This window comes from Motacilla alba, chromosome 12 (assembly GCF_015832195.1).
Source record: "Motacilla alba alba isolate MOTALB_02 chromosome 12, Motacilla_alba_V1.0_pri, whole genome shotgun sequence".
Taxonomy (NCBI): Eukaryota; Metazoa; Chordata; class Aves; order Passeriformes; family Motacillidae; genus Motacilla; species Motacilla alba.
This window is the reverse complement of record NC_052027.1, coordinates 10,101,107-10,127,171: the sequence shown is the minus strand read 5'-3', so window position 1 is coordinate 10,127,171 and position 26,065 is coordinate 10,101,107. Positions and strand designations below refer to the sequence as shown.

Below are 26,065 nucleotides of genomic sequence, written 5' to 3'. Positions count from 1 at the left end.
CCTCTGAAGTCTAGCCCTGCAAAAACTTTCAGATAGTCTTCTATTTCTCCACTCCTTAGCTGAATTCTGCAAGAACTCACCCCAGGCTAATATGAACAGCATAGAAACATGTTTGTCTGTGGAAATCAGAGTTCTTTCTATTGCTTTATTCAGATTTCTCTATGGACATTAACCAGGCCCCTGCTGATGCAAAAAGGAATCAATCCATCTAAAAAAAGCAGCTAGCCCCTGGCAGCCCTCACTAAATCTGTTCTGCTTCACAAACATTAGACCCAGCAGCCCTAGAATGAAGTGATGGTCCAAGACCAACAGGCACAGCTTATTACACACCAGGGTCACCTAAAGGTTCCAATGGAAAAAATGTACTGCCTTACTTTCAAGCCCAGAGAGCTTCCTCTGCTCTGAGAACACGCTCAACCAGCCAGCCACTCACCTGGGTCTTACTTCTTGGTTCAGCTGGGACTTGACTTGCACCAGCTCAGAACTATTGCAAGCTTCCTGTCAAGGTTGTCATTGGAGGTCTCTGAGTAATGACTGGCCCCTAGAAACCAAGCCCTGCCATGGGGAAGAGCGTTTGGGATCCCTGTGTGGGGCAAAGCTGGGTTGCCACACAGACAGCCAGGCTCAGTCCTTCACCTGTGCTGACTGAGCTCTCTTGCAGCGAGACTGCCCAGCCCGCCACAGCCTATCCAGAAGGGAACACTGCTTCCCTCCCAGTCCCATGGAGCATCCCAAAACACACAGTAACCCTCCCTGGAAATGAAATCACTGCAACACACAGAACATCCAAATTATCAGAAGATGAGCTTCATTATTATGTTATTAAAACTCCTACAAGAGGTAGATTAGCATGCAGCAATGCCACTCTTTAAAGGTCAGTTCCACAGGTGAAAGCTGGCAAGCAAATGGCAGCTAAATACAACATGAACCATCCAGTCCTCACCTCATCTCAATATCTGGGCAGAATCTGTACATATAGATGTGGCCATACAGCCTGAGCTCCTCAGCAAATTCCAGCGCCAGCTTCTTTTGGATTTCAGGTGGGAAATAACGCAAGGCATTGCGCAGAGCCAGCTGCCAAAAAACACACACACACACAAATAAACAAGGGAGAAAAAACAAGGTGCAAGAGAAATGAAGGTAAGTGGGTGGCCCTGAACTTTATCCAGGCTCAGCTGGAAGCCTGCCTAAGCTGTTGCAAGGACAATGGAGTTCAAAAGGCTAAGTCCACACCAGGAGAGCTTCATTCCTGCTTCCCTATTGAAGGGTTTCTACCTGCATCTACCTGGTAGGTTCAATTGGGGTGAACCTGTAACCATCCCCTTCCCACCTGCCTCCCCAAATCTGCATGGAGAGACCATGCAGATTTGGTAAATACCAGACACAGACAAATTCTCTCTCGCAGTGCTGGGGGCACTGGACTACCAAGGGAACATTGTTCAGAAATCCTTAAAACTAAGTGCCTAACTCCAAGACACTGAAGATCCCACAGTACTTTCCATTCAAAACAGGACCTTAGCCCAGAGTTATGTGACATACTCCCAGATGAAGATGTTCGTGGGCTGTTTTATTGCAGATTCACTCCATTTAGCATCCTAATGTATTGCAGAGGGTGTTGGGTTACATTATTTTATTGATGTTACATGTATCTCTTCCAAATTAGCTAAAGTGATTCCTAGGCACTCAGCTAAATCCTGCAGATGATACTACGTGGCTCACACTCCCTATTGCCTTCAAAGACATTAGCCATGGTTTGCAAAGTACAATATGTCCTTTTGGATGAAAGAACCCATAAATAAATCATTATCTTTAGTAACAGCCTGTTAAGGCATGTCTCTGTATTCTGTGTTTCATTTTATTAAAACCATAATGAGAACAAAGATTTTGTCATCTTTAAATAGCCAGTTTCATGCAAAGATCTTGTAAGTTCCCTGGCAAATGGCAACACCCTCCAAAGGACTTTTAGATGAAAAAAGTCACAAATCATATGGAATTTCATATCTTCCTTTGGCTGATTTTTAATGGCTGTGGAAAGGATAGAAAGGGATCAAGTTTGTTTCTAAATTTGGTAACAGCTCAGTTTTTGAGAGTGCTGAGTAGAGATTTTGTGACTCCTGCCATTGGCAGTTCAGTTGTGGAAGCAAGTGCCTCCTGGAGGGGGTGAAGAGTGGGCTGCAGTGCAGATATCCACAGCAAAGGCATCTAAAATTATCCAGTGTAGTTATCATCCCCAGCCACCCTGGTAAGCAGTGCTGAAAAGCTGCACAAAACCCTCAGCTCATCAACAAAACTCCTTTTTCACCCTGTCCTTGGTCTGGCTGTGATGGTTGGAGCTCCAGCCACTTCCTCTGAGCACTCTGGTCTCACAGCCCTTGGAGCAAAAGGAACAATAAAACTAAAATGTCTCATTCTGAGAGAGGTTTTTGTTGGCACACCTGCTCCTGAGCAGGCATACAGCTTCAAGGTAGTGAGGCATTGCTGATTTACACCACCTGAGGATCAGACCAGTAAAATGCTACAAATTAGAATTGCCATTCCATGCAGAGAATGATGAGGGGGAAAAATCTATTTACCAGATGAGAAAATGCAAATTCCATCTTCTAATACCACTTCATTCTTCTCCAGTTAGATAAGCAGTAATTTTCAAGGGCATGCTATTAATAAACACAGAAATCCCACCTATATCCACACAATGACAAAATACACAGGGATTTCCAAAGTCAGTCTCAGAGGTGAGCAGCCATCACAGGGGGTTCTAGATATGAGAAGTTCCTAAAGCAAAAATAAAATCACCTGCACCCCTAAAACCCACAGGTAAATATTGGTATTTTGGCTGCCTTTGAGAACTACAGAGAGCTATAAGGCTTCCATTTTGGCAAGGATCACCCACAGTCTTTGATCAATATGTTATTTGCATCCAAATGAAACTGATGGGCAAATATTTTTCTTCACTGTTTAATTCAAGCAAGAAAAATCTGGTTTGATTTTCAAATAAATTCATTAAGACTGAGCCTCTATCCTATTAATTTTACACATTATCAGAAGCCTGAATTTTGATGATGCAAACATTAATGAAACATGAACTTGAAGGTTACATGAAATGTGGGAAAGGCACCTTGCACAGACAATAGAGGTCTTATAAAAGAGGATTAAGACTATGGCTTGTTTAGCTGAATGGAATAAAGGTGATATTTGATTGCTGTCTCACTGCAGGATAAATGACAGAGCAAGAAGAAGCTTTAGGGAAATGCTGGAAAAGGAATAAATAAATAGCTGTGAATTACTTGTAAAAAATGTAGTCTTGAAATTAGAAGAATTTAAATGTAAGATATCGTGAAATGATCTCTCAATAAAAGAGCCAGGTGCTCAAAATTGCTTAGATGAAACCTGACTGCTTTATGAAAGGGCAATGGCCATGTGCATTGGGAAAAATTTTACATATTCATTATTGAGAAATAAATTGAATAATCTGAGAAAGACACTCAAGGAGGAAATTCAAATAGGCTCATCATTATGCTTTTGTGGGAAGACAATATATTTCATTAAAGCACCATTAAAAAACCATTATCCTAGCCTTTTAGCAGGATTTATTTACCTCTGACACATTGTGTTTGGAATATTTTTTTTGCATTTGATATTTAGGTGATCTTCCTTTTCATAACTTCCATTGACAGAAGCTTAAGCTGCACACACGCAGTACCTCTGAAAAAGCAGGTCCAGAGTTCACTGGAGTAAAAAATACTATTTGCAGTTATAATCCTGAGTTTCATAGGTTGTTTTAAAAAAATATCTGCTCTGAATTTGCTGAATTAGTGATTTAATTCAACTCCGTGCAATGTAAGCAAATGAAAAGTCTTCCTCTTAAATATGCCAGCTGGATTTAGCATTTTGTTCTTGTGTTTAAGCTATAATCACTACTGGGGTGTCTTTTTTATATATACTCCCTAGAATTTTTACATTATAACAGGATTCTACTGCTATATAATCAAGATTTAGACCTCTCAATGCTAAAATATAATCAAGAGAGCCCATGTAATCCAATCAATCAGCTGTAAATTTCTTTGCTGGGGTATTCTCTTGAGAAATCAAGCAAACCAGCCTGTTTGTTAATTGGTGTTTGTTGAAGAGCCAGAAGGAAGCCTCTTCAGAAGGAATGTCATTCATTTCCATTTTCTGAAATGGATCATCAGGACTTCCAATTTAAGACCCGTGAGACACTCAGGCTTTAAGGATTGCAGTCCCTGTTTACTGAGGGAGAGGGAAGCACAAGGAGAGAAACTGACTGGTTTAACTCTACAATTTCCTTCTTAGTTCTGCATCTTTTCCAGTGGAGATGGTGCTTCCCTCCCACCTGTGACCTTCTGCCTGGTGACAGCCACACCCAGGATCTTTGGTGGCACTATTCTCTAAGCAGCAAGTAAGATTGTTTCTTTTATCACTCTGCCTGATGGGTCCCAGTTTCAATCAGCTCAGCTGGGAAGTAAACATGGAGATTTCTTACTGGTCATTGCCATAAATGGGTGTGAAAGTTTAACCAAGTTCTTTATCACCCAGATGTCCCAAAACAGGGGCTAATACATCAGCCTTCCCAAACCACTTATGAACTTGTTGAAGCAGCCTCAGTTCTGGATGTGCAAAGAAATCACAAAGGTCAAACATTCAATTTCTTCACCAGAAGGCTGAAGAACAGCTTCAGGTGCTGAATGAGTTTTCAGGCTCTGGTTTTCAGCTCCTCATCCTAAGATGTGCCCAAGCAGGAGGTCCCAGCTGCTCCCCAAGGAACACGGAGCCAAGCAGAGCCAGCACACCCAGGGCAGGCAGCTCACCCACCTTGTGCTACCTGAGGGAGGAGAGCTGAGCAGCCCAGGGACAGCAGCCAGGGTCCACCAGCAGTCCTGGTCATCAGGCAAGACCAGGCTGACCTGCAGGTCCAGGACCAGGCTGGAAATGCGAGTCAGGACCAGGTCTGGTGATGTTACCATGGAGAGATGGAGCACAGAGATCCCCAGAGAGGTTCAGAGTGGGACATCAGCCCACAGGTGGGAGAGCAGACCCAGAAAGGCCATGGCTGAGTACAGCCTGAACAGAACCAAAGACACCTCCAGCATAGCTAAGGCTGAACCCCAGGCCTCAGCCTAAAAGGAGCCCCTGAGCCTATGGGCAGAGGGTGTGGGAGACCTCAGGGGAGGCTCATCACGGTCATCAAGGCCATTACTGACCTCAGCACTGCCCCAGAAACACAAGATACTGCACTCAGGGGAGAGAGGATCCTGCTGGGTAGCAGGGGGACTGTAACGTGACTTGGCTCCAAGATCCATAAGGGAATTCCTGTCTGGATAAAGCCATCCCATTTTTCCTGATCCTGTGTAACACAGAGACATGCCCATTGTTGCCAAGTTGCTCCAGCTTTATAGGAATGTCAGCGAGTACAAAGCATACAACATCCTTGTTCTGCAAAGCACACGCCACCCCTAGATTTTAAGGGTAGTTTCTTTGAGGCATATTTACATTAAGATGCAGATGCTGAGACACAGAAAGCTAGGGTTTCCTGAGCTGTGGAGAGAGGGAAAGAGAGAGGATGTGGCTGTTTCAGGCCTCAGGCAAAGAATGCTGAAGGAAGAGAATTCAGGAAACATATAATCAGAATCAGTTCTGAGATATGGCTCAATTTATTCAAGAAGATTAAAGCTGGTATGATAGGAAGAATTAGATACTTCTTCAGCAAGTCCCAAAACACACAGTTCTTTATAAATCTCACTTACAGGATTTCTTTTATAACCACAAAAGGAGGCCCAAGAAAATAAAACATTGGCAGTGGTAAGGTTTATTATTGTAGCAAGAACTAAAACTGGAATGAAGGCATATGAAAAGTGAGAGAAATCCAGAGGAAATCAGCAGAGCATTATTAACTTCTCTTCTGTCAAAGCTTCCCCTGAATATTTCAATTAGAAAGTAAACACGAAGCCATATATGAAGACAAGTCTTATAATATGTTCAGCATTACACACTGTCAACAACATCTGGAAGCCTGTCTCAAGATGACTTAAAAAAACCTTATAGACAGACAATGTTCCATCTACATGCTTTTCTAAGCATGGACCACTTCTTAAAAAAAGAGATTTGACTTTTCAGATATGAAAAAAACACCAGCTGAGCCTCTAATTCTCTTAAGAGTTTAAGGTGGAGGACTAACCATAAAGTAAATCATAAAGGAAGCCTTAAAACCTCTAACAGTGTAATGAAATACCCAACTAGCATGACCTCTTATCACATGCAGTAGGTAAAATGGAGAGATGAGAGATGGATGTTACACAGTCAGCTGGGGGCAGAAAATCAGTCTACTCCAAACCTTAAAGGAGGCAGGAAACTATTCCAGTTTCTATACAGGAAGGGAAGACCTCGTCATTGCCTTCCCTCCACAGGTTTGGCATCCTCTTGAGAGACACCATCTCCTCTCCTGAAATTGGGACTCCTTTCTGCTGTATCAGACTTCTGGGGAAAAGGGATTTAGGAAAGGCAAGGAATAAAGCAGAGATGATTGGCAGAGTTCTCACATGCAGTGAAACTCACTCCCCACTCCTTTAGCTTCCCAGCCATCACCACAGCCCTTCTGCACTCTTAGTAACCACATTCCCATGGGCCTGAGCAGGGCAGGCACAGGCAGGATGCCTCAGCCATGAATGCTCTTGACATTGAAGTAAATCCTCTTTGGATATCTCCCAGCTGTTCCTCTTTCTACCCTTTGACTAGACTCTCCTCTGTTTGTGGAAGTGACTTTGAAAGAATTTGACTGCTGATGCCAGTGGGGAACTCCCACGAAGGCAAGGAAGTTGTGTGCAAGTTGTTATTGGGGAAGGAACTCCTGTGCTCTGACCAGAATGTCTCAGTATAAGTGATGTTACATGTGATGAAGCACAGACTTCCAAGCTAAGGAACCCACCTTGTCCTCTCCCACACAAATTCCTAAGCATCTCCACCCATTGACCATTATTTTCTGCTGCTGATTTTTTTTAGTCTTCAACATGAAATAATGCAACGATTACTTTGGTGTGTATGAAGACTATTTAAACAAAAAGAGACAGGAAAATTATGCAACTAAAGACAAATAATTAACTCCCTACAAACTCACCTGAAATTCATGCCCAGACTTCTGTATAAAATAAGTCATCTTTGGGTTTTTTATGCAACTATACAGATGTGTACCTGCTACCATGATGCTGATTCATCACCTTTGATGTTTATTGTATTGGAGGGGATAGCTTTCACTCACTTACATATGCAATGGTTTCACAACAGCATTCTGAATTTCACCTCTGAGAAAAAAATCCTGGATTGACAGCATTGAAGTCTATTGCTTCTCGTTTAGCCACTTAAAGTCATGGAAGGTGCTCTGCAGAAAATCTCTCTCATATCAACCCAATTATTCTGGAGGAGGAAGAAAGGAAGCGAGCAGAAGAGCTTCCTATCCTTTGTCCCATTTCAGAGTGAATTATAACAGCAAGGAAATACATTTGACACAAAGTTAGCTTCCCGTTCAGAAAAGCATTTGAGGCAATCAGCTTGGCTGCCCCAAGCTGCCTTTATCTGAAAGGAAGAGAAATGAGGCCCTGTGAAAGCCCATGTTACCTTTTTCTCCTGAGCAGTGAGATTGGGTGTTCTCACGGGTGCATGGGGTATTCCTTTTCTCCGACCTTTGTTTTCAGGCAGGGGGTTTAGAGGAAGGCCACGACAGATTTCCTTCAGGCTGGTCATAGCTGCTGGGGAAATAGGAGGAGGAAAGGCAAGGCAAGCTGGAGAGGTATGAGGAAAGGGAGGTACAAGGAGGGGTGCAGGAAAACAAGATGCTGCACGATTCAAATGTGCCACCACTCCAGGGGGATCTCCAGGAGGACAGACTGTCCTCTGGCTTTGGCAACCAGGGCTGTCAGGCTGAGAGGGCAGGTGGTACAGGTGACACACCTCCCTGCTCTGGGCCATGCCATTGGCTCTTCCCTCCTCCCCCAAAATGAATGATTCACAGTTTGATTATTCTCTGGGTGCTTTGTCAACTGGGGCCGTGCTAAGGCACCAGAGAAAATTCCAAACCTTCCAAATTACCTGATCCCCCCAATGTTCACATGAGAGTCGTGGTCTGGAGCGGGAATATTGACTGAGACATCAAGAATTGTTCATTTATGTTGCTATAGCTTAGGAACTAATGAAAGTTAAGGCTTATTCACATCACTGTTCATACACACTGTTCAGTTAAAATGGGCATTCTCTGTTTGACACCCCTTGGCATGGGCAGTTCTCCAGATCAACCAGTTCATCTTCTGGACAACAGCAGTGGTCATCTTAACAGCAAAATTCCCCCCTTAGGTGTTAGCTCCTCTCAGCTCACAGGCATGAATGGATTTTCATAGCATTGAACTGGAGATGTACTCATTAGCACTGGAAGTGGATTTCTCAGGACAGGCAATAATTGGGAGGAATAATGAAGGCTTTCAGTCCTATGTCACTTTCATACCCTACAGTCAACAACAACTAGAAAGTCTTGTACTGCCATCCAGGCATCACAGGTGAATGAATGTACTTTGATTTTCCACTTAACAGTGCAACATGAACTTTGCTCTCCATTCTGGCTTGTTTAAATTATACAGAAGCTTCTTGACCTTTATTACATCCATTGAACTACAAGAGCCACATTTTAAGCCTGGTGAAATTAACTGGGCAAAGCGTTTTAGTTAGAAATGAGCCTAAAACCTGCAAATGAAAAAATACAGCATTTCCCCACAAAGGCAGCAATCAACAAGCAGTGACAACAAAGCACAGTTATTAAATGACAGCCTCTCATTAATGTCAGATCTGCTTTAGCTCTAGGACATCCTGCACATCCCCAGCTCCCAGTGAAGATGCTCAAGTTGAAAGAACTCAGAGCATCCCAGGGGAGCTGAGCACACAGCAGACTCAGACCATCTGAAGGATAATGTCATTTACAGCAGGAGAATTTTGTTTTGTAATTATACAGCATTTTAGCTGCTTTCAAACAAAAGGCAAAGACAAAAAAGAGACAGAAAATCCTCTATATTTTAAAGTTTTCTATTGAGTTTTCATATAAAAACATTTTAAAAAATTAAAAGGAAGGTTGAAGTCAGAAAATTCTACCCCAAAATCTAGCCAGATAACCTGGTCTTACATAAACATTCCCACCCCAAAGGGAAATAAATCTTTCCTTATTCTTCTTTGTTCAACCTACATTCTTCAAATCCCTTTATGGTCTGATCCTGCACACACAGGGGCACAAGAATAACCTTGTCTGCATTTGTACTCCCATCAGACCTGCTTCTCCCATGACACCAGAAGTTAACGGTGTTATACTGGCGAGAAAACTGAAGAAGGAGAGAACGGAAATGTGGGGAACTCCCAGCCTGAATTAGGATGTTTTCTCGGGCTGGACACTTTCACCCCCTGACTGCCGGACACTGGAGTGTCTCCGTGTCGCCGGGTTTGTGCCAGAGTCACCGGGCCCGCTTCAGGGATTCTGCCAGCGCAGTCCCCAGCTCCGGGCAGCCGCCAGTCCCCTCGCTGCCCGGCCTGTCCCAGCTCCCGCCTGCGGCTGTGCGGGGACACGGGGGCGAGCAGCAGTGACTGCCCGGGCTGCCTGGCAGGTGTCATGTGCCGGCCGGGCTGGCAGAGGGTGCTGCAGGGACAGACGGACGCGCCCCCGCCTGCGCGCACACACGGACACGCACCGGGAAACACGCACGCACCGGCAGCCCGGCTGCGGGAGGACAGGATGGGAAACAACGCCCGCAGCTGAGCCCAGCCAGGACCGGCCCAGCCGAGAGGAGGTGCGGAACCGACCTTAAAAAAAATTAAATTAAGGCAGGAAAAAAAAAAATAAACCGTACATATAAAGCCCAGGAAAAAGATCACATGTTTTAATAATCCCCTTTGCAGCCAGACAGGACTAGAGAGGAGGAGAACTGAGCAGAAGTGCCCGGTTAGGACGGAGAGATGTGCTAGATAGAGGCTGAAGGGAGCAGAGACAAAACTTGCAGATAACTAACCCGCCCTCGGAAGGGCAGGACCCCCCGCCCTGAGCCCTGCTGTGGCAGGGGGGAGGAAGGCTTCCCCAGCCCTCTGCCTTTCCCCGCTCTGCTCTGGCTCTGGGCACCGCACCTCCATCCGCAGCTCTGCCCCTGCCCCTGCCGGGAGCCCGGAGCCGGTCCAGCAGCGCACCCCGGGGACTGCCCGGGCACCGGCCCCGCAGAGCTGGCGCTGGGTTTGTTTTCCACTCCCCTGGCGCTCGCTGTGTGAAGCAAATCCCTTGGAGGTGGGGGAGAAGCGGCTTCCGTGACAGCGGAGGGAGGAGGGAAATAAAACAAAATAAAACAAACCGAAATAAAAAGAGAGAAGAGCCAAGAAAGCACTTGCTTCTCATCATCTCTCAGGGACCAAAGCCAGCTCTTCTTCTTATGACCCCACGCTGCAGGGAGCAAAGGCAGAGAAGGCACCGGGGGGCACCTGCTAACAAAGCAGGGCTCGGGCTGCCCGCACCCCCTCGCCGCCCCGGGCAGCAGCGGGCGGCGGGAGGCGCGACGGGCTCGGCGGGGCTGCCAGGGCCAAGCCGGGCACAGCCGAGCCGAAGCTGCCCCAAAAGCGAGGAGCAGAAATGAAAGTTTCGAACTAGCATCCGAAGAAGCGCCAAGGACCGCGCGGAGCAGAGCTGCCCGCCGCGCATCAGCCCCCGATGGTGCATCCGAGGGGCTGCGTCAGAGATGTGAGCGTCCCCTGCCCGCTGCATGGAGAGGGGTAAAGGCACGGAAACACCTCGCTATTTATTTATTTATTTATTGGAAGCAATGTATGGGTGACACCCAGAAGGCATCTGAGCCCTGAAAAAAAAAAAAAAAAAACCAAACCACCTCTGGACCCGAACGAGAACAAGAAGAATGAGACAGCAGCCTTGACCCCTACACTGAGAGGAAGGTGAGCAGAAGGAAAGAAAACACAGAAAAGCCATGCAAGCACCAAACCTGTAGATTACTGCAGGTCTTTTTTGCTTCACTGAGGACAAATATTTTACTGACAGCCATGCAGCATAAAGGCATCATGCTGATTGTGTTCTTGGAATATTTTATTATTGGACGTGGAGAAGCAGGTAAGCAAAATAAATCAATATTGCCATTCTGAAACAATTTATCCTAAATTTAGCAAGGGGAAAGGGGACAGAAATCAGGTCTGTTTGTGAAAAATAAATTGTGTCAACATCTTTATTTTAGATTGATTTTTAGAAGGAATCTGTGTTAGTCAATATATACAAATACCTCTTATTCCCTGCAATACCCAGCTTTATAGTTCAGTGTCCTTCCAAAGACTTACAGGATGTACAGGTTCATACATCCCTAAAAGAAAGGAGTGTGTCATTTTGAAAACATAAGAAAAGTAAGAGAGAAAGAAAGAGCTAGATGGATTGGATGTTTGTTTTGAGGATGAAACACTGCCTTCCTAGGCAGGACAAGAGTGAAATGACAACATCCTTGGAAAGCATCAGTGTAGGAATCTGAATTATTCTCTGTTAACTTAATATTGCATAATTAAAAATCAGAGACACTGTTTAGGAAATCTTAACTGAATAGTTAACATGCAGAGGATAGGACTAAATTAGCGTTAGAGGAAAAGGGATTAAAACAGAAAGAGAAACTGATTTGTTGTGTGTATACATGTGGGTGTACAAATAAACATATATAGGAATGATACAGCTGTAATGGTATTTACATGGGGTTCTAAAAATACCTGGATTATCATGAAGACAAATTCCTTAAAGGAAAGGAAGCAAAGCATTGGATTTTTGTCCTTTCTATTGTGGTTCAGTATATCTTTAAGTTCAAAAAGGATTAATTACAAGAATCAGGTCAGAAAAAATAAAAACAATTACTGATGAAAAACCAGTTCATCCTTGGTGACTTTTCCATTGAGATACTGTCTTGGAATCTCTCTTCCTGTACAGGAAAGCACTTCAATGGTTTAAATTTCACCTGGGTGCTCAGAGTATTGGGACAGGAACAACCCTCCTCATGCAGTGATTTGAAAGCAACTGAAGGGCTCAGCTATCCTGCCAGTTCCAGTGGATTCAGCCCAGATGATTCCCTAGCTAGAATCCTTCTGATAACACACAGCAGATTTCCATAACAGCGAGAGTTATTTTCTTAAAAACTGAACAGCTCATGAATTGACCATCCTGGTGTGTTACGCAGTAACTCATTTGGGGGAGAGGCTGTCACAGGGTGACAGGAACGAGGGGAGGGAGTACATGTGCCCAATTCTCTTAGTGCCTCATTCTGGGCATTCCCTGGCTCCCCAGGCTAGGATGCAGGCTCCCTCCAGGACACATATGGTGACATGAAGCACAGAAAGGTTGCAGAGATCTCTTGCGAAGCTGCTGACACTGTCGCAGAAGGCAGCCTGTTACAAACTAGCCTAAATCTGTTCTGCATCCAATTCACTAAGAGAAAATGAATCTTCAAGGAAACACAGCTCCCAGCTGGCTGCTTAGAAAGTGAATTTGCAGGAAGGGAGTGTGTTCTGTTTGGAGATAAACTCATGCAAAATAATAGTGTAGAACATAGTGAATAGCAGCAAAATAATCGGATATTGAAGGTGATGCTGCTAAGGATTCAATGTCCCTTTAAATAAATATTTGGTGTTTGAATAAAAGGCTGCAAAAACTGTGGAAGCACAAGGGTTGCCTGTTAATTTTTGATTCTTTATTTAGAGCTGAGACATGTACAGAGAAGTATGTTTTTGGCATATTTCATTAGCCTATGGGGAGTACAAGGCACATAATATTTGTGGGGATTCCAATACTTGCCTTCTGCTGCCTCTGTGCAGAAAAGACTGTCTGGATTGTCAAGATTGACTCCTTAGACCTTTAAACATAATGAGGAAAAAACACCTAAACAAAAAACCAAACACCTTGCTTATTAGGCTGGAGCAGTCAGCTTGGGTTTATACCATAAGATGTGACATAAGATGTGACACTTGGACAATCCTTCCCCTTGTCTGATGGAGGTGGAGGGCATTATTCCCCCCAAGTCAACTCTGCACTGATCTGAAACTCCTGTATAAGGGACACTTAGTGGAGCTGACACAGCTTGGGCCTTCAGCCCCAGACCTCCCCATGTGAGCAGCGCCCTGGGGAGCAGCTCCTGGGCCAGCCCTCATCCCAGTGGGAGCCCTGGAAAAGGAGGTGTGATGTGGCCAAAAATGGCCACTTCTACCATCAAGCTTAAAATCAGCTGCAGGACCTGGTTATTAGCAGGGCTTGGTTTCATCTGTCTGAGATTATTCAGCTCATCTGCCAGTGAAGCTGCAGGTGCTGGAGCCACTGCTGCTCCAGGAAGGATGGGGACAGACAGACTGCAACTGGACACGATGGAACAGGGCCCCAGCTGGGATCTCATTCTTCTCTCCATGCCTCAAATCATGGAGGCAGCTTGGTTCCACAGCACATTCTGAATTTTACCTCAGAGGTATTTTGACAGCAGGCTCATTAGCTCCAGTTATCAGAACTATTTTAGTGCAGAAATACACCAGGCTTCTCCTAAGGGGATGAAGACCTGCCAAACTTACTGCATGTTGGCCCCAGACAAACCAAAGAGCTGAACAGCTGTTGAAACCAGTGTTAAAGGGCAAAATTCTAAGTTTGACTAAGAAAAACTTGAGCAACTGAAGTCCCCAGGGTGGTTAGATTTATAATAACATTTATAAGGTCTTGTTATTAAGAAAAAAGCTGAACAGATATACAAGTGAAATCCAGGTTGGACATACGTGTTGAAATTGCTCCATTAAACACACAGCAGAAGATGCCCAAAGGTTTTGCTCTTTCTGAGATATGTGAAATTTACCGTCCTGACTCATTGCAGGAGATTTGAACACACAAAATCATAAATCTGCATATGGAAAAGAAATAAAAATTCTCATTCAAATCACTCATAAAATATTAGGCATCTTTCCAGACATATCAGCAGGTTTTGGATGAGTTGCAATATGACCTTTCTTCTGTTGAGTATCCAATGGATGGTGAAAAAGAAATGAAGAAAAAAAATAACTGAATCTGGTTTTAGTTAATGTCTACAGTGTTGTAGTACATTACAAAGTTGTGAAGCAAGAGGTCTCTGTTTGAAATGGTGTCCCAGGAATATCAACAGTATGACCTCCCCTGAACTGCATGATTCCCCAGTCATCAGATAACACCATTGTTATAACACGTGCTGGGCATGTGCCATTGACCTGCACTTTGTGGCACAGCTCTGAGGGACCAGAAAACAAACAAATAAATGAATCATACTACTCATGGAGCCAAGGAGTAAAAGCTAATCAACCTCATAATAACATGCAGTGCCCATGCGTAATCAAACTGTTTAATTCTCTATGAATTATTCAGTGTGTCCTCCTGGCAGTTGGGTAAGTTGTGTGTTTGCCTGGCTGCTGTTTCTCTCCTGCAGCAGTCTCCCCTTGCTGTCCAGGCTCAACATTTTTTTTTTCATGTTGTTTCCACAGAACCAGTGAGTGATGGACGGGCTGCACTATCCTTGTGGCCAAACAATGTTCTGCCAATTGATTTCTTTAAATACAAAGCTTTTAATTGACTGCAGATTTTGTTTTCCAATCTCTCTCCTTCTCTCAAACTCCCTTCTGCTAATTTGCACTTTGTTTTCTCCTATTTTCCTAATGACACAGCAGTTCAGACAGGAACTGTTTATTGATGTTGCTGCATTAGCAAGCAGAGCAGATAAACCTTCCTGTGACTGTTGCTCAGGAGAAAATACACCCTTCTTTCTTTTCAAGGCTCAGAAAAAAAAACCAGCTAAAATTCAATACAAAGCTAATAGCCCATTTATGGGAAATACAAAAAGCAGCCATTCCCTTTAGAAAGTGTTTCCTTTTCTGCTTTCTCACATCCTTGTCTGCAAAGCTCCCCCTTATGCAACTTCCTTAATTTAGAACTCCAGCATCCCATTTCTTCTATGAAAGCTTTAGGGGTGTCATCCATCAATAGAGATGGACTTTCTTTTAATTACATGGTATATTTATACATAATCATCCATAATCCAATCACATTTGTAACATGGATCCATTCTTAATCAAAACTAGGTAACCTGACTCTGAGTCAGAACTAATGCTTGCTCAAAGCTCAGTTGTGAGACCAGTCCCACTAAAATTCTCTAGAGGCAAAGATGACACCTTTGTGCAGCACTGGGCAAAATCAGTTACTATTGAATCTACTTTCAATACAGAAATTGCCTTCCTTATTTCCAGCAGTTTTTTACTAAGGAGTTTGGACAGGAACCAAAATGCCACCTGCAAAGACACTCTTGAGGTGTGCACTTGTAGCTCATTATATCTTTGCTTGCTTCTGGTGGTGCTGAGAATCACCTGCTCAGCAGAAGGTGGGGAGCACAAAACGGAACCAACAGAGCCAAGAATCCCCATCTTCCTTCCTCTCCAGATGGGTCTGCAGCTCCTCATGTCTGTACTGGCACAGGGAGTAGTGGTGGGACTGGGGAGGGGCACTTCCATTCCTTTGGTCTGAGGACTGTTAGGTGCTCTTGTAATTCAGGCACTGCTGCCCTCTGAGCTCTGCCAGGCTCCTGGGACTGACATCATTGCAATAATAAAAGAAAATCATTGCCAGCCAACACACTTCAAATTACCTTGAAGGTGGCTTCCACCCGTTTCTAAGGGCAGACAAGAGCATTTGGGGATGATCCCTTCCTTGCTATCTGAAGTTTTAAACTACTTTACACTGTATGTAAGCTAAAATGGCACAAACCATTGGCCAAAGGGGTTCAGTGGAGATGCAATACCTACTTTGCATCCTAACCATGGAATGCAAAATGCATGAGGTGTTTTCTAAAACAGTGTTCATGTCTGACCTTTCTTTCCTGGCCTGTGCAGAAATGTCACTATGGAACTAAGGATAGAATCAATTCAGAAGCAAAACTGTGCAAGCTGAATGCACTTTTTTTTACTTTAAACTTTCCTTTCGGAAAGAGGAATGTCCATCTCATTCAACAACATTTACTGAGTTGTTGAGTACTTTCATAAGGCTGACTTGGAGACCCCTTTCTTTGACCTAGCTTGATATTTAAACTAATTTTACCTAAGGAAAAGCAGAATAGAAATGGAGTAGGAAATTCACAATTTGACCTAGAATGTTGAACTTATAGCTGACCTTTGAACTGCTCCTACATTACCCAGGGTTTACGGCCATCCTATGTTTCATTGGAAGGGTCATTTCCTGCAGGACCTAAATCCAATCATCTGACTTGTGACCTCTTGGATTAGATTTATGACCTTGCAAGGTCAGTCTTTAACTCCTTCTAGAGTTTTAAGTTGCAAAGAGAACATCGTATATCATTAGAAATGCAGCTTTCTCCAGTGCAGTAATAAGGTTTTGGAATGACCTGTAATTCCAGTTAAGAGGACACTACTGATTTTCAAACAATATTAAGACTTTGTAGTTATCCCTACCATTTCTTAATTCAGAAATAAGTAAATATATACATTGAAGATACCAAAAAATGATCAATATTTGCAAACTTGACAATTAGAAAGTAATCACCTATCTCCCATCAAGGTATTTAAACAAAAGAGACACTTGATTTTCAGCTTTGCTACGAATTAATGACTCAGCTACTCAACACAGAAATACATGCTTGCTTTATGTGTTCATATGTGTAATTAGTGTCTGTAACATGTTAGGCAGAAATAATCTCTTTTCTTAATGTATCAACAGTGTCTGGTCCAGTTTGACTTTGCTCTCTGATTACCATGAAAATAAAGGCATTGAACAGATTCACTCCTTCAATACGGAGTTTTACTAGTGTGAAAGTAAAAACCACAAGATTTCTCTGGTTAACCATAAAATTCAATAGACTGGCACAATTGCATTTTCAACAGAAATCAAAGTAAAGCACAAGTTTTTCTAAAGATCAGTTTCTGAGTCAGGCACCAAACACAAGGACTAGATTTATTGAGACACTATCCCAAAACTTGTGTGAAAAGATGAAGCAGCTCTCTTTCAAAGGTGTCCTCTTAAATGTCAGACCCCAGATGAGGACTCCAAACATTTGTGTTGTCACCTGGGTTACACTGTGGGAACTACCTGAGAATTTCCTCTTGTGTTTCTTTCCCCTGTCCTCCAGATCCCACGAGGCCGCGAGCGTTCCGCTGCAGCGGCCGTGCCTGCAACCCTCCCGTGGGAAACCTCGCCACAGGAAGGACACCAGTGACCAGCACCACGTGTGGCCAGAACAGCACAGAGCTCTACTGCTTCTACCCAGAGCAGAACCTCCTCCACCACGTCTCCCCTGGCTGTGGGCAGCCCCGCTGCACCAAATGCAACATCAACCAGCCCGACAACTCCCACCTCCCTGCTGACATGACAGATGATTTCTTTGCAAACCCCGTCTCCTGGTGGCAGTCTGCCCAAGGGGTACACAGAGAAGAAATCAGACTGGACTTTGAAACAGAATTCTACCTGACCCATGTCATTGCTGTGTTCAAGTCACCTCGCCCAGCTGCGATGGTGTTGGAAAGATCCCAGGATTATGGGCAGACTTGGAGGCCCTACAAGTATTTCTCTGTCAACTGTACAGCTACCTTTGGGCTCCAGGATGATCTCATTGAGGAAGGCTCCATGTGCACTTCCAGGTATTCAGATGCAGTGCCCTGCACCAGAGGGGAGGTAAGCAATAACTGAGGTTTGGACTAAGTTTAATGACAAATAGTTCAAGACTGCCAGAAAACCAGAGAGTGTAACTCATGAGATACTGTGCATATAAATTAAGACAGGTATCCCTTTCTTAAGGGGTATCCCTTTCTAACACAAAGCCCTGAAGGCTTTGTGTTAAGCAAATAAAGGGGAAGAAGAGGAGAAATTATGTATACATCAATGATAGAAATGCTCTAGCAAATTTTTTTTTTATAAGAGCTCACAGGATAATATGAACATTGCCTGACTTTACATTGCAGATGCCCAAAACTGAACTAGAATTCTAGCAAAGCAGATGCCGGGAAACACACATCTGTAGAGCCTGATTTATCCAAACCATTTTCAAATTAGAATGGCATGAACTGCATGATCCTTCTTTTTTCTTCTCCATATAAAAAGTCTTAGATGATTGGCTGACTTTTAAATACATAATTCCTCCAAGTTCAATGTTTTCTTGCTTTCACTTTTCTTGCTGGTGGTGACTATGGCTGATTGTACCAAGCCATAGGCTACAGAAATGAAATTGCTTGGAAGCAGAAGTGGGAGGGAGCAGCCAGGATTCACTATTCAATGGTGGGAAAAGCCCTCCCTTGGTATGAATACTCTGATTTGTTTTTAAGCATATGCAAATGAGTGTTTCTTAAATAAATGTACAGTTGTTCTGATAAGTTCCTCTGACAAGAATATTAACTACTGATTAGAGCCTTTTCATTCATCAATCTTGAAACAGTTCAGATGGGAAAGGCCCTTAAATATCATTGGTATAACTTTACAGAGAAGACAAAGTCACAAAGCAAGATTATAAAATATTCCTATAAGATATTCCTATAATTACAACAGAGGCTTGAATCTTTTACTGTCCTTTCACTTCCTTCTCTCTTCCTCAGAGAAGTCCCAATCCTTTTGGTTTCAATGTCTGGAAGCAGTCAGCAGCTTCAGCAGTAATACTTATCTGCAAATGAAACTTAGGTGTGAGGTGAATGGTTCAGATAGGCTTCAGAAAGCCCAGTGTTTCAGCAGTGCACTTCAAAATGCACATGAGAAGAAACCAAGGTACTATACCTGAGGCAGGGCACAGCAGTAGGGAGAGATGGAAATCATCTGCCTGTAACAGGCTAAGAAACATCTCTGCATGTTAGAAACCTGGAACAGATCCTCTGGAGTAGTCATTCTACTGGTCAGTTATCATTATTCATTTCATGTCCAAGTCAAATGCAAGTCAAATATATCCAAATGTCTTCCGTAGGAAGGTTACAATTTGCCACGTCAAGAATCTCAGCAAGTAATATATTTTTCCATTCTTGTGTGCCTTCCAATCAAAAATCTGGAAGTACTTTGCAAAACCCAGCTAATGATCTTCAGCACACACACAAAGGTTCTGCTGCCATTTCACAGATGAGAAAAGAGCAGCACAGAGAGGTGCAGGATTTTGTGGTAAGAGAGGACAATTCTGGTTGAGTGAGGGACAGAATACAGGGTCTGAGGGAAATGCCTCGGCCTTAAACACAAAATAACCCTTCCCTCTCTAGTACAGCATCCCCTGCACTATGTTGGCTTTTGTGCTTAACCTTGGGGAATATCATTAAGACCATGTGCTGCTGCTACAACAAATCTGAGAAGTGAATGGCAGAAAATCAAGTAATAAAACATTCATCCAATGCAAGCCTTTGTGATTAGAAGTGTCAAAGTGATTCTGTCAATTTGGGTGGCAACTACACTGAAATGAGTATGTGTGTGCTTAATCAATCTACGGCATGGTAGGAGATGTCAGGAAACAATAGTAATAATAAGAACAGTTCTAAATTTACAGGTTACCCTTGCAGATCCCAAATACTTTCATGAACATGAATTGAATCAGTGCAGAGGTCACTTCCTCCATGGGAGAAGTACTGAAGCTTTAAAGCAGCACACAGGAATCTGTGTGGCAACTTAACAGAGGACCAGACAAATACTGTTTCACAGCACATTAACCCAAAAGGGTTGTCAAGCTCTGGATAGACTTTACAGAGGCCTCTTAAATCAATCCATGAAATGTCCCTGTGGCAAGGGTGCAGAAGCACCAAGTTTTCAGGTCAGCAGTATGACATAGCAGATTCTTTTGTGAACTGAAATAAAGGAAGGCAGAGTGTAGCTATTTACAGTGATACCTGATCAGATTTGCCTGAGTGACACTGCTACTGTTACTGCAGGTCTCAGGGGAGCTTTGCCCACACACCTCAGAACTGCAATTTTACACCTTGTTTTGAAGATGTCACAAATGTCACCAGGGCATCCCCTCAAGCAATGACTCAAGTGACTTTGAAGGCAGCTGACTGAATCCCCACCAGGATTTTCTTCAGTGTTCTCTGCTTCTTTTTCACCTCCACTCTGACCTACCCAGTTACTGATTCTGGCTACGCCTTGCATTGCTGAGGGGCTCCCATCACAAGCTGACAGCACATCTGAAATGATCAAAACTGTTCCAACTTAAGTGCTAATTAATGCTCTGCCATAAATGCCAGTTTTCTTTACTGAGGGGTTTGAAGTCATTTTCACCACATGAGACTCAGGTTATTCTTGGGTCCCATTCATTCTGAGAACAGACACAAATTCCTTTTTTAAGAGGGCACAAAAGGAATTAAAAAAAAAAAAAAATTAAACCCATGCTGGGACACACCATGAAACAAGATTTCAGGTCAACTGGCTTCCAGAACTGAGAATGTAGGAATGAAAGAAGAAGGTGCTGGAGCTGCAGTAACCTACACACATTTGTAAACTGAGACGCATCTCATTCAGCACATTCTGGCCACTGAAAGAGTTTCTTCCTAAAAGCAATGTAAAAAATTTGTCAGAAGAGAAAATTTTAGGAGACTAGGATGGAGCAAAAGGCATTTGGATCAGTGACATGACAATGTCTCAGCAGAACATAAGTTAAGGCATATCCCTTGTCTCTGGTAGATTGCCCCTTATTTTTCACCTCTGACAGGGTCACATATCTCCATTCCATCTCAGATAAGATACATCTGAGACAGAAGGCATTGGGGAACACCTCACATAGAAATGCAAGAAGATGTATCTCCAATACAGCATTTCCATTTTCTTTTACTCAATCATTTGTTAAATCCCTTACTCCTGTTCAGATCCAGAGTACTTTAGTAGACAGAATCTATCTATCTGAAATCCTAGGATCCTCATCATTAGCTCATGAACTGAAACCAACACCACATTTTCAAGGTCTGTTCATCACCTGTAAGTCCATCTACAGGGAATACTGGCATGGAGTCTTATGAATCAATTGAGATCTTTTTTACCCCCTTGTCCACCCATCTGTTCTTCTAACTTGAAAACACTGTACTATATAGTCATGGAGCCTAAAATGAGCCTCCAGGTCAGCTAACATAAATCAAAACTTTGGCCCAAACAAAAGGAGAAATTAACAAGCATTGCATCAGGCATCAATGTGAGCTGCAGTTCAAACATCATGTGGGGGGGAAAGGGGCTCAAAAGTTTGAACCTGCATCCTGACAGCACGTGCACTCGAGGATCTGAGAGATTAAGAGCACGTTTTTAATAAACTGGAATATCAGGAAATGAAAACAAATGTTCTCCTCCGTTGAATGTGATGTTTGCATGAAAGGAAGACATTAGCATGCAAAGTGGGGTGGAACACCGACCTGCTCATAACCACCAGGCCCAGAAGGAGACCCTTCCCCTCTCAGTCTAGCTAGTAGAAGGGAGTTCTGAATCAAAGGCTGGTTCATTTATGTGAGTGTCTGTGTGACAGATGACACCAATGAAGTGTGATATAATAAACCCATTACTGGAATTCACTGGGGGCTGGAAGAATTGTGTATGCCTGAATTAAGGAACTGGTTTCTATGGCAACATGTTAAGTGTGTCTTGCACAGAAGACCTGTTCATTGTCCGTTTTGTATCCTGTGGTGACCTCTTTAGGGACAGAAGTCCCCAGCAGTGCCTTTTGTCAAAGATGAGTGGACCCTCTGTAGCTAAAAGACATTTAATCACTCTTTTAAACACACTCCACTCAGTGAATGCCAGACCAGGACAGGTTGTGATGGGTGCAGTTCTGTCGGCTTCAAAAGCCACCAGGATGTTCAGAGAGAAGGCACAGTCAACCCTGTGGAAGGTCTTTTCTTCTGCACTGGCACTGGAGCTCTGCTGTTTCTCCACCCACAGGGACCTCCTGAGCAATAGCTGTGGCACAGGGACACCACTTGCACCCAAGCACCAAGCCAGGCCAGGGACAAGGCTCCGTGTGGGATGCATGGATCCTGTTCCAAGGACCTACATTTTCCACTGTCTTTTCTCAAGCCTCTCTTTTACTGTATTCATGCCAAACCTTTTGATAAACAAAGAAATATTCCCTGTGTGCACACACACACCCACACCCCTCATTAAACGGCAGCATCAATAATTCAAGAGGTCACCACTGAGGCTTCAGTGACTTCTTAGAGTTCTGATCTCATATGGCAGTGGGGTCACTGGAAAGAAACCTGCTCAGCACATCACAAGGTTGAATTCCCAATAGCTAAGATTCAAAGACTAGGTTTTGAATTGATTCAAAGTCTTGCACTTCAGTGAATTATCCATCAGTCACCAGCACTGGCCTCTGAAAGTTGCATGATGCTCAGGTTATTCCAACTTCCAGCTGGGTTATTCCAACTTCCATCTGGAAAGGATTCCAGGAGGGATTAGTCACTAGTGTAGGTAAGTGCCTGATCGGTATGAGTAGGGCTGTCTGTTCAGCATTTCATTTAACTTGAGCTGCAGAGCAGACAGAATGCAGAGGCAAGTTGAGAGGAAGAGTTAACAGCAGCAGTGTAAACAAGCTGATAGCACTGCCAGGCCCTGCTTCCCTGGAGGAAGAATTAAGGGGCTCAAGGATTTGTTTCTGAATGGTATTTGAACTGACTGAGACTAGCCCAGCAATCCCATCCCTGGCAAGTGACCTTGAGGAGGGCACCAAGTGTCCTACTCTGACCTGGTTTGTAATGAACCATTTCAGAAACATTTGGAACATTATAAATCAGCCAGAAAGACATAGCAGTGGGGTTTTTTAGCATTGCTTCTGCATTTTCTGAACATACAAGGCAGAAGATATGAACTTATTTTTTCATCTCACCTTTCTTTATAAAACCTTAGTGGAGTTGCAGCCATTGCTTTTTTTTAACCCAGGTTTCAAGTGGGAAAAAAATTGTTGCCCAAAATGCTATGAGATGTAGTAATTTATTGTTGTAATTTTCAAACTCCAAGCAAAAGAACACTTGAATATTTGTTCTACAGTTGTCCACACATCACTGTCACAGTGAGATTATACGTTTAGCTAAGTCTGTTCATGTGTAAGATTTCAGCCAAGACCTAGAGATACAAATGGTTCCACTTACAAGAAATGGACGCTCTCCCGTGAGAACACAGCTTGGTTGACATGGGTTGACACTGACTGTGACGGGGTGTTTTAACTTTCCCTGACAATCCAGCAATCAGTGAAATGAGTCTCCCTGTTCTCAGTCCAGTTCCCAGTCAGGCTGTTGCATCACAGGACTCCTTGTGGCACCCTTTGCCATTTCAGAGCAAGCACCATCCCTCGTAATGAAAAAGAATGCTGCATTTCGTGGGAGCATGGAAATGTTCTCACATCCCCACACAAGGGGCTGCTGCATAGAAAGGAAGGAGTTTTGCTCATTCCCTGTATAGAGACTGGAAGCTGAAGGGTTTTCTGTCAAATAATCTAGATTTTGTGTTACAACGACATTACCTGTCTCATAGAGGGTACTGCTTCTCCCTACAACCCTTGCCTTTCCACATGGATGTACATCTGCAGATAACCTGAACCTACAGAATACAATCTGTATGAGGAATAGAAAAAGTCTGCATTGCTCTTAGATTTGCCTGACTTTAATTTTGCCATAATCATATTAGCAGCCATGCCTAAATATTAATATTAAAATGCCACACCAGCTGGATTACTGGAACAACCTCAAAGCAAATGCAAACTGAAGGCACATCAGTCCTTCTGATTTGGAGAATACAGAATGAATTTAGGATGCCACTGTCTTGGTGGTAGCTGAGTTTACCCAGATCAAAGAAATTTAAAAAATCAAAAGCACAATTATTTCTTTAACAAGCCACCATATTCCATACTGGTTTCTAAGCTTTGTTCTCTGGAAGGACAGAAAAGCAGCGGATCTTGACTAAAAAACACCATTCCATGAGTTGTCTGAGTAGACCTTCTCATGGCTGGGAGAAGAGTTAGATTTTCTCTGTGCTCCAAACAGTAAATCAGAAAAAAAGACTACTGTATCACAAGATAGAAGTCCATCAAATAAATCAGAGGATCTATGTCACTGGGTAGGAAAAATTCTGAGACAATTGCTTACTGCTCCTTTAAGAACAAAATCAACACACATGAAAATCTCTTAATGAAGAGGATTTAGGAGTGATGAGAGTTTTTATTGCAGCTTCCTTCTGATGGACCCAATACAAGCACACAGACATTTCTCACCTCATTAACCTGTGTGTGCAACATGATGAACACAGCTTAAGAATGATTTGTAATATCAAATTCTTGCTCTGCATAAGGATCTTCTTTTACAGGAGGTCATGCATTGGCACTGCCCTTCATTTATGATTCATATTCCTTGATCTTAGGCTATGAGTTTGCAAGGGGGAACATTTGTTGTGTCCACATCTCTTCTGACTAATACTGGCTGGAAGATCAGGTTAAGAAAACAGAATTAAATGCATCAGGAATGGAGAAGCAAAACCTATGGCAAGAAATCAAAAATCTGAGACACTGTCTCCAAAATGAAGATGATCTCTTGATTGTTGATAAAACAATGTGAGGCAGTGCCAACTTGTATATAGCAAAACCAGTCACCTAACAGTGGCTGCCTTTCAGCTTTGCACACTTACAGCATTTTCCAGACTTCCTTGCTTGGAGTAAGGTCAGGAGAGGACAGGGACCATCTTTTTGAGGCGCAGCTGACTGACTTTTGAGAATGAGAATGACAAATATGCGCTCGATAGCAGATATGCAGATAAGCATGAACGCCCTACTCAGCATTCAGCTCCAGTGCCAGCTCCTGGTTATAAGAGAAACTCATGACCTAGAATGGATTTCCACCAAGGGTTAAATTACAGAGGTGCTGCACACCTTCAACTTCCACCCAGTTCAACGGAAAGATTTCTAGGGTGTCCCTAAGCAAACTCACTCACCATCAGATTTTCTTCTGCAGCTGTGCCTATGCTACTGTCATGACAGCTGCACACTGATATTTAGGGAAACAACTGGGAGATTTCAGAGCAGTCCATTACAGCAAAAAAAGAATAGAGCTTGCTACCAGATAGAGATTTCATTAGGTGAGAAATAGCTTTGCAGTGAAAATCATGAGAAGCTCTTTTCAAAACTTGCATCTTAATTAAAAGAAAACACTTTTTTTCATTATACTCTCTCCATTTCTTTAACATGAATGTTATGGAAAACTGAAAATTCACACAGTATCTCTGGGAAATGAAAAAATAATATTTCTGCCTTTCTGCAACAGGCAGAAGTCAAACATCTATCTGTATAGAAGGAATTTCCTTCATAGGCTTTAGAATTACCAACCTTGTGAACTGAAGTAAAAGGAACAAAAAACAGTGAAAAGGTGGAATGTCTCCTTCTACAGCTCATGACTCTAGGAGTTCACTAATACTTAGATCCATTTATAATCTAACCTTTAATACATTCATGCATCAATGGCTGAGATGGCCAAACTCTTATCTCTTGCCTGTAATTATTAAAATTGCATGCATGGATATCCATCTCCAGGAATTCTCAGGGAATTTTCCAGATACAAGTTTATTAATATTCCTCCCATTGCACAAAGTACTTGAATACCAATATCCCATTTTTATGGAAAGAAAATAGTACATAAAACTGAGTTCCTACTGAAATAATCCAGAACAGCATGAGGCCCTAGTTACTCGCTGAGCACTATAGTGAGCAATTGTGCTGGGGCTATGACCAAACAGTTGCATTCCCCACTCTGTATTTTTATCGAAGCAGTACCTTCTCCTTTTTTAAAGAAATAAAATTCTTCCCTAAACCACATAAAATTGTCAACCCATATATGCAGCCACCACCAATCTCTCTTATGTTAGAATCCATTTTTCCTTAGGGAACTATAAACCCAAACACATTCATTTAAAACATAGTTATGCATTCATACCACAGAAAAAAGTTTAGGGAGTTGGTTTTGTTGGTTTTGTTGGTTAGCTAAATTATGCATTTATGGAAAAATAATTCCTAGGATGTAAGGTGAG

General features: G+C 43.0%; 2 protein-coding genes across 2 annotated transcripts in view; one reads left to right on the top strand and one right to left on the bottom strand.

Moving 5' to 3' along the window:
- UROC1 (urocanate hydratase 1) overlaps positions 1–7,927 on the bottom strand; it is a 37,722-nt gene extending 29,795 nt beyond the window's left edge. Inside the window, exons 1-2 of the mRNA XM_038149143.1 lie at positions 7,627–7,927; positions 944–1,074 (exon numbers count right to left, since the gene is read on the bottom strand). Coding sequence (XP_038005071.1) covers positions 944–1,074; positions 7,627–7,752 — 257 coding nt within the window. The 5' untranslated portion in view covers positions 7,753–7,927. The remainder of the gene's footprint in view (positions 1–943; positions 1,075–7,626) is intronic.
- Positions 7,928–9,665: 1,738 nt separating this feature from the next.
- LOC119705993 (netrin-4-like) overlaps positions 9,666–26,065 on the top strand; it is a 46,011-nt gene continuing 29,611 nt past the window's right edge. Inside the window, exons 1-2 of the mRNA XM_038149020.1 lie at positions 9,666–11,143; positions 17,193–17,734. Coding sequence (XP_038004948.1) covers positions 11,077–11,143; positions 17,193–17,734 — 609 coding nt within the window. The 5' untranslated portion in view covers positions 9,666–11,076. The remainder of the gene's footprint in view (positions 11,144–17,192; positions 17,735–26,065) is intronic.